The sequence below is a fragment of the Haliaeetus albicilla genome, chromosome 4 (assembly GCF_947461875.1).
Source record: "Haliaeetus albicilla chromosome 4, bHalAlb1.1, whole genome shotgun sequence".
Classification (NCBI taxonomy): domain Eukaryota; kingdom Metazoa; phylum Chordata; class Aves; order Accipitriformes; family Accipitridae; genus Haliaeetus; species Haliaeetus albicilla.
In genome coordinates, this window is record NC_091486.1 from 45253683 (window position 1) to 45268152 (window position 14470).

Consider the following 14470-nt stretch of genomic DNA (forward strand, 5'->3'; position numbering starts at 1 on the left):
GTTTTAGAGTGGAAGTCAATGGGCAAAGAAGGGTAAACAGGAGCTCCAAGGAAAAGTGGAAAAAAATCCTCTAGCACGAATGGCACATGAGCCCGTATATTTGCTTTAGAGCTTGCTTTAGACCTTGTCTCTTTGGTCAAACAAAAGGAGCCTAAAGAAGGAAAGCTGGGCGTGGGGCTATGCCACAGATTTACGCATTCTGGCTGGTGGTAACTGGTTGGAGACCACCGCTGGAGCATGCTTCAGCCCATGCCCCCTGAGATCGGTGTGAGAGTGAACATCCAAGACACAGCTTTGCTGCCGCCCAGACTCCTGCTCAGCAAAACAACTGGAAACCTGCTAGCACACTACACAACTCTGGCTGCCAGGATGGTGTCCTTCACAGTGACTGCTTTTCTTGCTGCAAGGGCTTTCCATTCCCTCCTCTGCCCCAGCCAGATGCACTGAGCTAGAGAATTTTCCTCCTTGGAGAAGTTTGGCACTTTGACTTTTGCTTTTGTTCTGATTGGGAACAAGGACCAAAGTCTTCACTCACATCTGTAAACCAGAATAAGACTGTGGCCCTGCACAGCCTTGTGCTTCCTAAGCTTTCTGCCCTGGACATAGATCATTTGGTGGCCCAGGTGGCCCAGACTGCAGACAAACCAGTGAGAAACCTTTCAAGCAGGTCAGTGTTGAACCCATGTGGATTTGGTGAACTGAATTAGTCTTCAGTAAACATTTACACTTTGCTGGCTATCCAAATTTGAAGAAAACAGTGTCTTATGGCGATTCAGCTCCACTTACATGATTATCTACTTCTGCAAAGACCAGCAAACATTAGAAGGTGGTTTCAAGTAATATCACAGCACTATTTCCCAAGGAAAAAGGACTTGGAGTGTCCTCTCTATTATTATGTCCAGCCAAGCAAGCGAGAAATGTGGAAGGGAGGTTTGTCAAAACTCATGGGGACATGAGCTGAGGATACCCTTGTGATTGTGATGAAGGCACTTGGAGAGGACTTGGAAGATATTGTGAGAGACATGGTAAGGAACTGGGAGAAGTGGCATTTAAGGGACACTGAGCATGTCTGTGAAAAAACAGACTTCATTAGCTGGACTGCCTGCAGAACTGTACACTTATACATATATTTTGCACATAGCACAACCTAGGCAGGGTTGGGTTGTGGTGCAGGTGTGACGTCCCAGTTTGGTCAAAGTTCTTCTTTCCTATCCTTCAGATTTTATGGACCCTCTTTCTGTTGCACGCACACAGCCTACAGTGTGCCAGAATCATCCCCAGGGCCTTGGGGTTGTACCACAGATGTACTGAAATAGTCAGAATTGCCATGTGAATTTCCTGGCAGCAAATAAGAACAAAAAGCCAGAAAAGGTCAGTTTGGCTGTTTGTGTGAATAGATTCTGATACATTGGTAGATTTAAAGTCTGGAATTAGGCACCAAATCCAAAAACCTTCCTGGTAACCAGACGTCGTTGCACTTACAGATGGCTTTAATGCTTGGTGCTTTCTTAGGCAGGGTTTCTAAAGCTAACTGCAACCAACCACAAATCTTTCACCAGAGGCATCAAAGCCCCAGCTAGGCCCAAGGGATTTCAAAAACCACCACAAATGGATTTCAACTGCCTGCTTTCTCTGAAGAACTTGTGAAGATTTTGCCACTGAGGAATGTTTATAGTGATGCAGGAGAATTCAGAACAAACTTGAAACCATCTGGACTTTCAGAGGCCTTTCTTAGGTAGAAATTTGTTTGCAGCATGCTAGTCTCCATTGCCAATACACCATACATCCAAGAGGACTGAGAAGTCTAAAAGTGCTTGAGTGGCTGGAGAATTGCCTGGTGCCGGCCTGAAATCTCCATTTGTTCCATGCTGGGGTTTTGGAGACCCTTGTGGGGGGTTGTTTTCGCAGTGAGGACATGCATTCTGCAGATTCAGAGTGACAGACAGACACACAGTCTGGAGACAAGACAGCCTGCAGAATGGAGTAGTTCTGCAGAAACTGAATACACTAGAAGTGGGTCCACAAATCAACAAATTCTATAAAACTACATCATGTGAAAATAAAAACTAATTCAATAATGACCAACTGTTGTTAAACTACTGAGACTTCTCCTTGTGCTTTGGGACTAGAAGCCTGGGCACTTACTCTACAGTCATCTGAGATACTACGTCAAAGGTGGTGAAGCCAGCACTGGCAAAGCTCTCCTTGTACTGGCTCATCTTGATGGCATCCAGCCATTCATCCACAGTGTTGAAGCTGGTATAATCCGGGATTGTGCGGTCAAGTAGGGGGAGGTTCATCCTGCAACACAGAAATGGGGAATGAGCAGAACAAACAGCAGCAAGCATGTGTATTTCTGCACCCTCCATCAGCTGGAAGGACCTGGACCAGCATCATTCACAGTGCCTGCACCGCACTGTATTATGAAGTACCACCCAGAAAGCACTCTACTCAAATGAGGGAAGGAGGATTGTGCAGAGCATCACAGAAGTCTTTCTAGATCAGTTTGTACAGAACGGGTAGGAGCCATCGAAGATGATGGAATGCAGCTCTAAAATCCTGGCTGCACAAGGGGAGAAAGTACATTCTCATAATGGGGCTAGTGCTTCCCACAAGTTGGTGTATCCCCACCCAGTCCAGGGAAACATGATACTGCCTGAGGAGGCTTTATTTGCCTCCACTGCATATGAGACTGGACTACCAAAGCAACCTCACCCATCCAGCAATCACATGTACATGAAACCAAGATGCTCCTCTAACTGTGCAGAGTACACCGTCCAACTCAATGAACTGCCTGTGTTCACCAGGTCTAACCTGTCCAAGAAGAGGGACCAGAGTGACCGCGACATCTTTTAACACCCTTCGTATAAAGGGCCAAACAACACAGGCCAAGCTGCCTCTAAAATAGGGAGGCCTAGAGAGATGCAAGGATGGTTCCCACCAGGACACAAAGGACAGCAGATCTGCAAATAGAAGCCAAAGGACAAGAGGAAGACAGGTACATACCCAGAGGAGAGAGGTGCCATGGCTTTCAGGCTGTTAGGATTTCGGATCATTTTATCTAAGGTGTTGACAATTTGCCCAAATTTGGGTCTGTGGTTTCGATCCTTCTGCCAACAGTCAAGCATTAGCTGGTGCAGGGCATTTGGACAATCCATAGGTGGTGGCAGCCGATAGTCCTGCTCGATAGCATTTATCACCTGCAAGAGGAGAAAAAGAGATCAATACAGTTGCAATAAAACCTATTTAATTAATAATGTTCCTTTTCTTGGATCCTGAGGGTGACTGGCATGGCCAGTCATACTGCAGCAGGGCTGCTCTGCCTGCACTTATGGCTGCCTATCACCTCTGGCACCACCATGCACTAATCTCTAACTCCCAGCCCTGTGCATGTCATGTTGTCCTCTGAGGTGATGCCAGCCTTGCTTAGCTGAGATGCAGCCTTGCTGACTACTTGTGATGGATGAGCCATGTCCACCAGTTTCCTAATCTGGCGAAAGACAGCATCCCCGCTACCTTGACAAGGATGTGTGAGCCCACAGCTCCAGGCATGAGAAAGGTGAGTCAGAGAGAAGGGTTCATGTTTTCAGGCAGGTACACAGCAGAACACAACAGCTCACTGGGAGAAGAACATCTCCATCCAGTGAAGGGTCTGCGTGTGAGTGACAGACAGGGAAAGCTGCCTGTGTTTTCCTTCCTCCAGTGGTGCTTTCTACCCCTGCCAAGAACCCAGCCCTTCCAGGTGACAGGGTCGTGCCATGGGACAGGGCTGGGTGCACTGAGCCAGCAGTAAGAGCTGGATCTCCCCACAGACCTGCGCACACGCAAACTGAAGCACACAGTGGGGAGGACCAAAACCTTGGTCAGCAGAGCCAGACACAAGAGAACTTTGCTACAGCATGCAAAGAAGGGTTGCAGCACACCTTGCCTAAGCCACCCTGCAGCTCTGTGGGCCAATGCAAGAAGGCTTTGGCTGCTGCCTGTTTGGTCTCTCCTTACTGCACCACAGGACCTGGGAAAATGTCTGGCCTTGCAACGTTCAGGGGAATTAGCATGTGCACAAGGGCTAAAGGATCTTCTTCAAGGGGAATCCCATCTCCCTGTCACCCTGCACCTGTAGCCCTCCATCCCCTCCTGGGTAATGAAGGAGGATGGAGCTGCACAGCTTCTTCCAGGGGCATATGTTCCTCTGACAGAGGCATGTGACAGGCAGGCTTCTCCCACCTTCTTGGCCTTACGCATTCTGTGGTCATACACACAGCACGGGCACTGAAAAGGCAAGCAGAAGGAGCCTTGGGCAGTAGAAACAGGCTTGTGCGTGGCAACAAAAAACCAGAAGTGAGGCTAAAAACCAGAACTGAGGATACTGCAGTAACTGAAATCAGGGGTGGCAATTTAAAATGACTAACTCTCCACAGGGATGATAAAAAAGGGGAGGGAGATTGACAGAACCTCCTTCAGGGATCCAAAGGAAGGACCTCGATGTCTCTGGCTAGTCTTACCGTATGATCAAGGCTTCCATGGCTTTGTCCAGCCATGTCTTGCATACTTCCAAGGACAGAAGTCTGCCTGACGGGCTATGCCAGGGTTGTACCACCCTCCTGGGGAAGCACTAGCCATACCCATACAGCAGCGTGGTGAATGCGTTGTTGAGCAGAAAGGCTACATACAGAAAATTGAGGATACTGCAGTTGGTTCTGGGAGAGCAGCAGGGAAGGGTTGGTAGAGAGGAGACACTGGAGGTGCTGTGGCAGTAGAAGGCTGCTGTTCCAAGGGAGGGTAGGTGGCATATCCATGCCAAGCAGTCCAGGGTGTGAGGTGGGGCATCTGGCAGCGTTTAAGACAGACTGTGGCTTCAGGCAGGGAATGGATTGGGAGGGTGCTCCAGACACTGATGTGCATGGCCAAGGTGCTGGGCAGGCTGACCGGAGACAGATGGGGGCTGGCACTACTGCTGCCAAAATGTGCCAGATGGAAGGAGTCCTCCCTCCCCTCTGCCCCCCAGCTGGACATGATGGTGCTCCACTGAGCCTGTGAAGGTCCAACCTGAGGCATCGCTGGTGTGCTTTGTGCAGCTCTTGGCTCCCATTCAGGGATTCTCCCAAGAGGTACAAGCTGTCCCCTCTCCCAGCTCTCTGGATGGCAGGTCTAACCCAGACAGAGGGGAGAGGAAGCACGGGGAGAGCAGGCTGGGGAGGGTCATCAGGCAAGCATCAAGCGCTTGTCTCCGGCATGGAACGAATGGTTTCCCGACAAGCTGCCCGCCTTGTTGCCATCAGACGCATCCCGCGAGGGGGCACAGGCTGCACTCTCTGTCTCCTCTCCCTCCCCAGCCTCCCCAGGCGCTCACACCCTGGGGTCAGGAGGCTAATCTGCAGTGAATATCTGCCACATGCTCATTCGCAGGGAGTACCAGCTGCAATTAAGTGGTGATAGCTTCTGGGGCACAATGTCCTGCGGCAGAAGAAGGGGAAGAAGAGGCTGGGGACAGGCGCCACACAGCACGCTGTGCCAAAGAGAGAAGCACAAGCTCTGCCATCCCCGCCGGCTGAATCGGTGCTGCCGCAGCAGAGGGGCTGTGGCAGGAGGAACCATTGAGGGAAGAGGTCCAGGGGACAAGGACAAGGGAGGGGGGTGGCAGAGGGCTATGCGTACAGAGGGATGCTGAGGCAGGGAGAAAGGCATTGACACCTGGCTGCAGGAAATGCTTGAAACTGCAGGCAATAATGAAGCCCTAACGGGAAGGGAATTGTCCTTTCTGAGAAAGGCATACCCCTAACTCCCTTCCCTTTGGCTCAAACAATTGATGCAAAGACTTTTCTGATATGCCGGGGGCTGGGGCAAGGGCTTGAACAGCCAAAGGTGCTAAGATATCATGTATCTGCTCCAGGCATTGGGCACTTACTTGAATAAATTCCCCACCAGGCACTAGGGAGGAAATCATCGCACTCTGGAGAAACCTGACATGGCATGGATGGAGTCATATTGACTTGCAAAAGGTCTGATTTGCCATTGGGGCGGGAGGAGTTGCAGGAGTCAGGTGGGAGCTTAGCTCTCACTCTGTCCCTATAAGGCAGTGTTTTTTCAGGAGCCCACAGGATGATGGAGATGAAGGTGGCACTCTGAAGGCTTCCAATGGACTGCCCAGAGGCAGCTCTGAAACAAGCTGGAAGCCAGGCAGATGCTGTAACATGTAGGTTTGCAAGATCCAGGCTTGCAGCAGAGGGGGACGACAGGCCTTCTGTGCACCAAGGGTTGACCCAGGACCTTGGTGTTAGATCCTGAGGGTTCATGGGTGAAGACCGCATGAAGAAGGGCAGCTCTTCAGAGAGACAATGTTACAAGAGACCTGGAAGCCCCACACCAAACAGGTCTTCTGGACACACACACGTGCAGGTGTAGCAGTCTGCATGGCACTCATTGCCACCGGACAAATGGGTTTGACCACCCAGATATGAGGTCAAGAGAAACAGGGAGAATGGCATTGCTATGATGAAGGTGTCGACTGCAGCTACAGGTCATCCTTGCGTGGAGGCAAGGGCTCAGAGAAACTGCCTGGGTGCCAGGGAACAAGGAGTGCACGTAACTTCCACCTGAATTAAAGGGTCATAAAGTATTTAAAATTAAGCATGTTCTGAAATACCTTGTGATTTTGGCTTCTAGCTGCATGCAAGTTGCTTGGCTTCCTACACATCACAGTCCAAGCTTGCCATGCGAGATTTAATAACCATCTAGTAGAAGATGTCCTTGATCATGGCAGGGGGGTTGGACTAGATGATCTTTAAAGGTCCCTTCCAACCCAAACCATTCTATGACTCTGTAACAGACTTTCACCAAATGCCTGTGGTCTCCTGCAGATGAAGATCTGCCTGCTGCTCCAGGGGCTCTCAGGTCAGTGGCAGCATTTTGTTTTCCACCCGCCTGCTCCTTTTCCTCCTGGGCATCTGTCTACCACCACTGAGGGTGCTCACATTAACCCTGTCCTACTGCAGTGGGTGTTGTACAGTCCCTACAGTCCCACAGCAGTACAATGGGACCAGAACAAAAGCCAAAGTTATCCCCATTACTTCTTCCAAAGGTGTTGACCTTGGACACATCTCTCACAACAGAGAAGGCTCCAGACATGCCACAGGCTGGGTCTAGCTGTAGCCATGCTTTGGCCTTGCAATGCTCCCAAATTCAGTGTTTCTGCTCCTTGTGTCTTATCAACTCACATCTTGATTGGTCATATCCCAGTAAGGCCGCTCGCCATACGACATCACCTCCCACATGACTATTCCGTAGCTCCACACATCACTGGCCGATGTGAATTTTCGGTACTGAATTGCCTCAGGTGCTGTCCACCGTATTGGGATCTTCCCACCCTGCAGTAAAAAACCAAAGAGGACGGTAACAGAAAGAGCAAGAGGAACTGAAAAAGATGAGTGTCCAAAATATTTGCCTCCAATATGCTGGTAAAATCCTAGACGGAAGGGACCACAGGACTATCCCTAACACTACATCAGGATGGCTGTGGCTTGTCTAGCCATGTCTGGGAAACCTTCAAGGATGATGATTCCCCCATTTGTCTGGTGACCTGTCCCAGGGCTGCACCACCCTCTTGGGGAAGAAGCTTTTCCTGTTACTCACCTTGAACCTCCCAAGCCACCGTTTTGTCTATTGCCCCTTATTATATCATCTGGTACCACTGCAAAGAGTTTGGCTCTGTCTTCTTCGTAACTGCCCTTCAAGTACTGCAGGTCACTTAGAGGTGTCCCCTCAGCCTCATCTTCATCATACTAAACAAGTCCAGCTCCTTCCACCTGCCTATTGCGACAGCAATCTTTGGCATGACAAAACGTCCATTGTGCTAGTAGGGTCTTTTGTAGAAAAATGAATGGCTATGAATGTAGAAAAATCCAAACTGATCCCCTTTGAATCTCCCTCCATCCTTTTGCTGTCACCTAGCTATCTCCAGAGCAGAATAAAAGGAATTAGAACACCCTCCTCTTCAGCTTTCTACATCTGTAGACACTTTGAAGTCAGTGAGTCTTGAGTTGAAGTCCTCGTGGGTCAGTCTGTTAATATACATGATCCAGCAGTTTTTGACCCTGCCCATTTCTGGAGACAGAGGCGGAGTGAACATCTTTAGTATGGCATGCTTGGTCACTGATGGGAAATGGGATGGACAGGGCGGGCACTGGGGTCTCCGTCATCTTGCTGGGCAACAGCAGCTCTGGAGAAATCAGAAGGGCTCTCCACTCCCATAGAGGAGTTATGCACCAAAGTGCACAAGAGTGGTGTACATGGCATGGAGCCACAGGGATTGTAATTCTCTGCTTAAGCCCTTGCAGCCTCCTAATTTTCCACCAGGGTCTTTGGACTTGAGCCATTCACAACTCAAGGGACCTTCTGAAGTGAAAATCTTCCCCTGTGCAGAAAAATAAGCAAAATTGTCTGCGTTTTGTGGCTGTGAGAAGATTAAGGAACAATATATTTTGTTGAATAACAACCATGTCTTATTAATAGGGCTCAGACCTTATACATGCTAGAAAAATTGAAAAAAGATAAAAAGTTCCTTAATCTTCTCACAGCCACAAACCTCAGACAAAATATTTTGTTTTCCACAACAGGGGGATACCAAGCATTCCATACCAAACATGATGTCCTCTCCATCAGGCATACTCTTAAGAGAGCTCCTGAGAAGCAGTGGATTTAAAAAATTACTAAAAAAGAAGTCCTAAAGTAGAAATTACAGACTGGGTATATTTGGAGGATCCTTGCGGGAACTTACTTCAGTGAGACCTCCCACCTCTCTGGTGATCTGACCCAGAGCTTCACCACCCTGTTGGAGAAGAAGATTTTCCTAAGGTCCAGCATGAACCTTCAAAGCCATAGCTTGTGGCTGTTGCCCATCCATGGACACAAGGTCTCTGGGATAATTATAATAAAAATCACTCATGCATCTTGGGATGTTTAAGGATGGTGCATTTTGAAGAGGAAGATGCTATTACTTCTGGTATTCTGCTATAGTGGGTGCATATATTCTATCATTATAGATAATGTATGTCCTGCTACAATGCCCACAGTTCAAGAAGAATAAATTAGAGATGACAGAGAGAAAAGCTACAGGCACAATAACAGGAATAGAAAACAGCAGTAAACACCAGAAGTTCCCATGTATTTAACTTAACAAAGGGAAAATTAATTGGATGTAAGGATCATGTTGTGAAAATAAATGTTGCTAGTGTTTCTAAAAGCCATAGGATGACTGTATAAGATCAAATGGTTGATGTTTGAAGCTACACAAGTTCAGATGAGAATAAAAGTGCACATTTTTAGGTGTTTGTTAGGTATCCAACTACTGTTACAATTCACTAAGAGCTATGCCAGACATCTAATCACTGGCAGCTCCAAAAGATCTGGGAAAGATGATTTCCTACAGATCATGCCCCAGCTCTAGCAACACTTATTTCCAAGAAGTCCTGTCATAGGCATTGCACGTAGGCATTGATCCTGTAGCATCACTGTAGAGCAATGCTGTACGCCTTTGCAAACAATGGTATTTATGAGAACTCCTGGCTGCAAGCTTACTGAACAACATCAAAGTCTTCAAATTATCCTTTGGTCCCAGTGCATGTTCTATAGCCTGAGACAGGCCATGAGTCCTCGGTGGCACTAGCATCACTGGTACTGTGGCACTCCTGGGAAGGTGCTACATGATCATGAAGCCATTTCTGGGAAGGTTTCTCTGTCTACTTCAGGCAGACTCTCTGGAAGACCAGTATCTAGTACTGCAGGGCTTTGCCCAGCATGCATCCACACTTCAGTCTGTCATTCCTGGGGCTGAGCCCTTGACATGACATGAAAAAGGATCATGGCCTCCCAGACAGCAGGGCAGCACGACTGGACAGTGATGGTAAAAAAATCCCAAATGTGCTGCTCTGGCAACAAATCTGTAAGGGCAGCATCTCGGTGGGTGGGTATTATGCATCATCCCAACTAAGGGCTTTATCAGGGAAACGTATATGTTTGCAGACATGTTTGGAAGAAGGCTCAGTTATCCACAGGAATGGCTATAGGGCCCATCAACAGCCACTGGACAACTGGACAGGACCTTGCAAGAGAAAATCTTCCTTGGTACATTTAATTGGTCTTTCCCATCTGGCACCTTATTTCCATTGTTGGCACCCTGAAAAAGTGCTCCCCATGTCAAGGGGGGGATCTCCCCCCTTCCCTCTCTCTCCCTGACTCCTTCCTTCACCACCCATCCCTCCCTCTCTGGAAGAGCAGCTTTACCAGTGCACTGGTGTAGGTGGGATCAGAGGTGTCATCCTCCAGAAAACGGGAGAGGCCAAAGTCAGACACTTTGCAGACCAGGTTGCTGTTCACCAGGATGTTGCGGGCAGCCAGGTCCCGGTGCACGTAGTTCATATCGGCCAGATACTTCATGCCTGCTGCAATACCCCGCAACATCCCCACCAGCTGGATCACTGTGAACTGCCCATCGTTTTGCTTAGGGGAAGAGAGGGAAAGAGTCCACGTGAGAGGAGCGAATTCACAACCCGCCACTGTCCAGCAAACAGCCAGTAGCCTCTTTCTATGCTGCTTGTCAGGACACAACTATGCCATGAGTACGTACGTTCCCTCTCAAAAGCAAGAGGGTGGAGAGTGGAGAGCTCACAGGGGCTGGAAGTCACCCTCATGCACCCTCTGGTCATTACTACCGATGGCTGCTGTCATCCAAAGGTGGTGGATCTGCCACACCTTGCACAGGAGGGTTCAGAAGGGGCAATCTATTCCTATTAAGCAGGTTATCTCCCTTCATCACAGCGAATTATCCATTTCAAACTCAGACCTATAAATATTTAGACAGAGCAGCTGGAGGTGAAGTCCTGCTGTGTTAAAGCTATGTCAGACTGCCCCTCCCTGTCCACAGAGGCAGAGTTTGCACATGCATCTGTGGGCATGTGTACAGGCAGGCACCGCCTTTTGCTAGTATGAGTGGACAGAAACACATAACAGATGACAGCCTTGGTGCCACCTCCACCTCTGTTCCTGAGACACAGACCTCTGGACTGTGCAGCAGCTGCCCCAGTGGCAGGGGATGCTGGGCCGTGAAGGGCACTTGTTATACTGGCACAGGGAAGGGAATCCCCTCCAGTCCTCCTCCAGCCCAACACAGTCTCTGGAGCTGCATGCTCCTGGGATCTCATACCCGCAAGAAGGAGTCCAGTGAGCCGTTCTCCATGAACTCAGTAATGATCATCACCGGTGAACTCTTGGTCACCACTCCCTCCAGGTGGATGACGTTGGGGTGGTCAAACTGCCCCATGATGCTGGCTTCACTCAAGAAGTCCCGTCTCTGCTTCTCTGTGTAACCAGACTTCAGGGTCTTAATGGCCACAAAGATCTCTCTTTTGCCAGGAAGCTTGAGATGCCCACTGCACACCTCACCAAACTCCCCTGCGAACAGGAGGAAACAGGTAGGGCTTGTCAGCCTCCCAGACCGCTGCCTTTCTCCTTGAGGGACCCTGCTCCCACCGGCTCCAGCCGTGCCCACCTGCTATGCCCCTGAGCTGACCACCCATCATCCGATCTGTGCTTCCACCCTCACTCCACACCAAAGACCTCCCTTCAGGTGGACTTATCATTGGTAAGGAGCACTGGACAGGGGACTATATGCACATGGGAACTCTGTCTCCAGCACTGGACCACCTTGGTCCTGCTAGTCCAGGCTGGGGCTAAGTATAAGACCTTACTGACACTAGCCTTCCCAGTACCTGTAAGAAGGCTAAATCCTCACCAAAGCCTGGGACCATGAAGGAGACTGCTGCTGAGGGTCAGCCAGACATTCACAGTTCACCTACCTGCCCCGATCACCTGCTCGATTTTGACACAAGAGATATCGATTTCTTTTGCAAACTCCCTGACAGCCTCATTGGGATCTTCGTAGGTGAATGGATCGATATAAATCTTCATCCCTGGAGTCACTGCATAAAGGTGAAGGAGAGAGTCAGACAGACACATGGAAATGGCACAACTGATGGCTGGCATCAAGGAAAAGAGAAACCTATTCACGTGAGGGTCTTTTTTACCTCAGCAAGTCACATAATCAAGGGCATGAAGCAGACACAGCAAAGCAGTTTGACAAAGAACATGCAGAGCCATGTTTGCACAGGACTGTTAAAGCTGGATTATAATGAATATTGGCCCATAAGTCATTGTTGGGGCAATGGAGGGCTACATCATTAGCTAGGACTGCAAACTGCGACCACAGAGAACCACACATCCTCTGCAGCAGGACTGGACTTCAGCAGATCCAGAGGAAAAGCAAGGGAAGCATTTGTTCTCAGGAGATGGCGCGTAGGCACACCAATGTCACACCACACTTATCATGCTGCAACACTGCAAGAGGACCGTTTGTAGAGACTGCAGCTCTGCCCTGCTGGCCTCCTCTGTGTCCTGCTTCCACCTCAGCACACCATTCCCTCAGAGGCATGGGAAGGTGGAGGAGGAGACCTGGGCTCAGCACTCAAGACAGGAGATGGGGAAGGTCCGCCTTGGGATGTAAACTGAGGCACATGCTGCTCTTGGTTCTCTACAGGCATTCTCTCTATAGGGGAGGCAGCTCTAGGCACTTGGTACTACAGACACAGCCATCAAGCCAGACTGAATCCTCCACAGGGGTGTCTGTGACCCTTCCAGGGGCACTGCAAGCAGGACAGACAGTCCAATCTGCCCGCTGTTCTCCTGACAGGTAACCCTGCCTGAGGCTGGGTTCTGTCTTGGTAGCCTCGACATGGCCAAGACAAGCTGAAGGGGACACTGGGGAAATTGCAAAAGCCGAGCTCTTCCTGCTAGGCAGAGCAGAAGACACAGCGATATGCTTATGTGAAAGGCAATGGCCATGGGACCTGGTGAGGTTGGACTGCTGATGCCACATCGCACTCTACCTACACCATGGGACAGCTGCAGTCCTCCCCTATACTCATTTTACTGGCCTCTGGCTTGCTCCAAAATTGGGGGTATTTGGAGAGCAGAGCTCATAGTTCACTAAATAAGGAGCCCAACACAGAACCAGAGGCATGACTCCCAGCTCCACAAGTAGCAAGCTGGTAGGATTCACAGGAGTTGCTGCAATGCTTACAGGCTCTCTGCACCTCGTCAATCTGCTAACCCTAAGCTGTAGCCTCTCCAGAGCAATCACTGCTGGGGAGCCGAGCAGGGATTGTGCCTTGGACTGGTGTGTTGAGTGACAATGTGGCTAAAAGGCACCCCAGGCCTGTTATCAATTCATCTGCAACTGGTGGCATTGAGCCTGTTCCAACAGTCGTAAAGGCACAGCTATGAATGCCATCCCAGCCTGAAGCTGTCATATTATACACCAGACCCCAGGAGAAAGCGTGAATGTATGTTTACACATGCAGCACGGACTGACAAACAACTGAGAGTTGCATTTACATAATCTTTCCTGAAGAGTGTCATTTCTCCTGGTAAGTTATAGCAATGCAGCCAGCACACTGCTGCTCTGGCACAGAGCTGCAGTTCAGTGCTCTGCCTTTTGGGAAATGTTTCCTAGGTAAATGCAGGAGCAATAGTGAGTCCTGTGCTGAAACAATACTGACGTTTTCCATTCTCTGACCAAGGCTCAGGTTTGTACAGGAACAAGGTAGAAAAAGGACAGAAATCCTGAAGCTGCAAGTATAACAAGGTAAATAACAACTGAGATTCGAACAAAGCAGGATTATTGCGACAGGTCTCTAGTGAGGAAGGAGAAAGGCATTTCAAAGGGCATGCAGCCAGGGGTTAATAAGGGGAAGGAGCAGGCACTGGGGGGAGGCAGGGTGTGCAGTGAGGCTGAGAGCAGGAATGCTGGATGTGAGGGAGTGCCTTGGAGTACACAGGGATGTTGGAAGAGGGAGGCTGCAAGCGAGCGATTGTTACATATTGTATTATATATATACCTATATAGATAGATATATCTCACATCTCCTAGGATTCTGGGAGCACTGGGATGGGCTCTAGCAAAGGCACCACGAGGTATGTGGATTCCTGCAGAAGGACAGTACTCTGCAGGAGGTGGGTAGATTGGGAAAAGGGTCTCACTGCTGCCTGCAAGCTAGGCAGAGCTCAGGAGTTGAAGGAGCAAGACAAGATGTGTTGGCAGGGGCTGCACCGCAGAAGAGGGTGAGGCTTCAGAGATGTGTGTTGGATGTCACAGGGGGTTGTAGAGCACGCACGGCATGGTTGGCACGTGACAGCACACAGGTCTGGAGAGCACGGACTCTACAAGGCAGGGCAGGGATCTAGATCATAGGGGACCGGTGGGGGATCCAGACAGCACGGAGGTCCTCCTGTCTACACATGCACATGCCTGCCCGGCTAGGTGGCCTGAGCCCTCCCCACATGCCGCAAGGAATGAGTGAACAGGAACACAAACCGAAGAGAGAGCGGACCCCCAGGCCTGGCGGGGGGCCGCGGTACGTAC

The 14470-nt window shown here is 49.8% G+C and overlaps 1 protein-coding gene across 2 annotated transcripts in view; it reads right to left on the reverse strand.

Annotated features, from left to right (window-relative positions):
• Positions 1–14470, reverse strand: part of EPHB2 (EPH receptor B2) — a 138672-nt gene that overhangs the window by 12321 nt on the left and 111881 nt on the right. For both annotated transcript variants that reach the window (XM_069782283.1, XM_069782281.1), the window contains exons 10-15: positions 11850–11972; positions 11198–11445; positions 10279–10494; positions 7215–7364; positions 3007–3200; positions 2146–2301 (exon numbers count right to left, since the gene is read on the reverse strand). In XM_069782283.1, the coding sequence (XP_069638384.1) occupies positions 2146–2301; positions 3007–3200; positions 7215–7364; positions 10279–10494; positions 11198–11445; positions 11850–11972 (1087 nt within the window). The remainder of the gene's footprint in view (positions 1–2145; positions 2302–3006; positions 3201–7214; positions 7365–10278; positions 10495–11197; positions 11446–11849; positions 11973–14470) is intronic.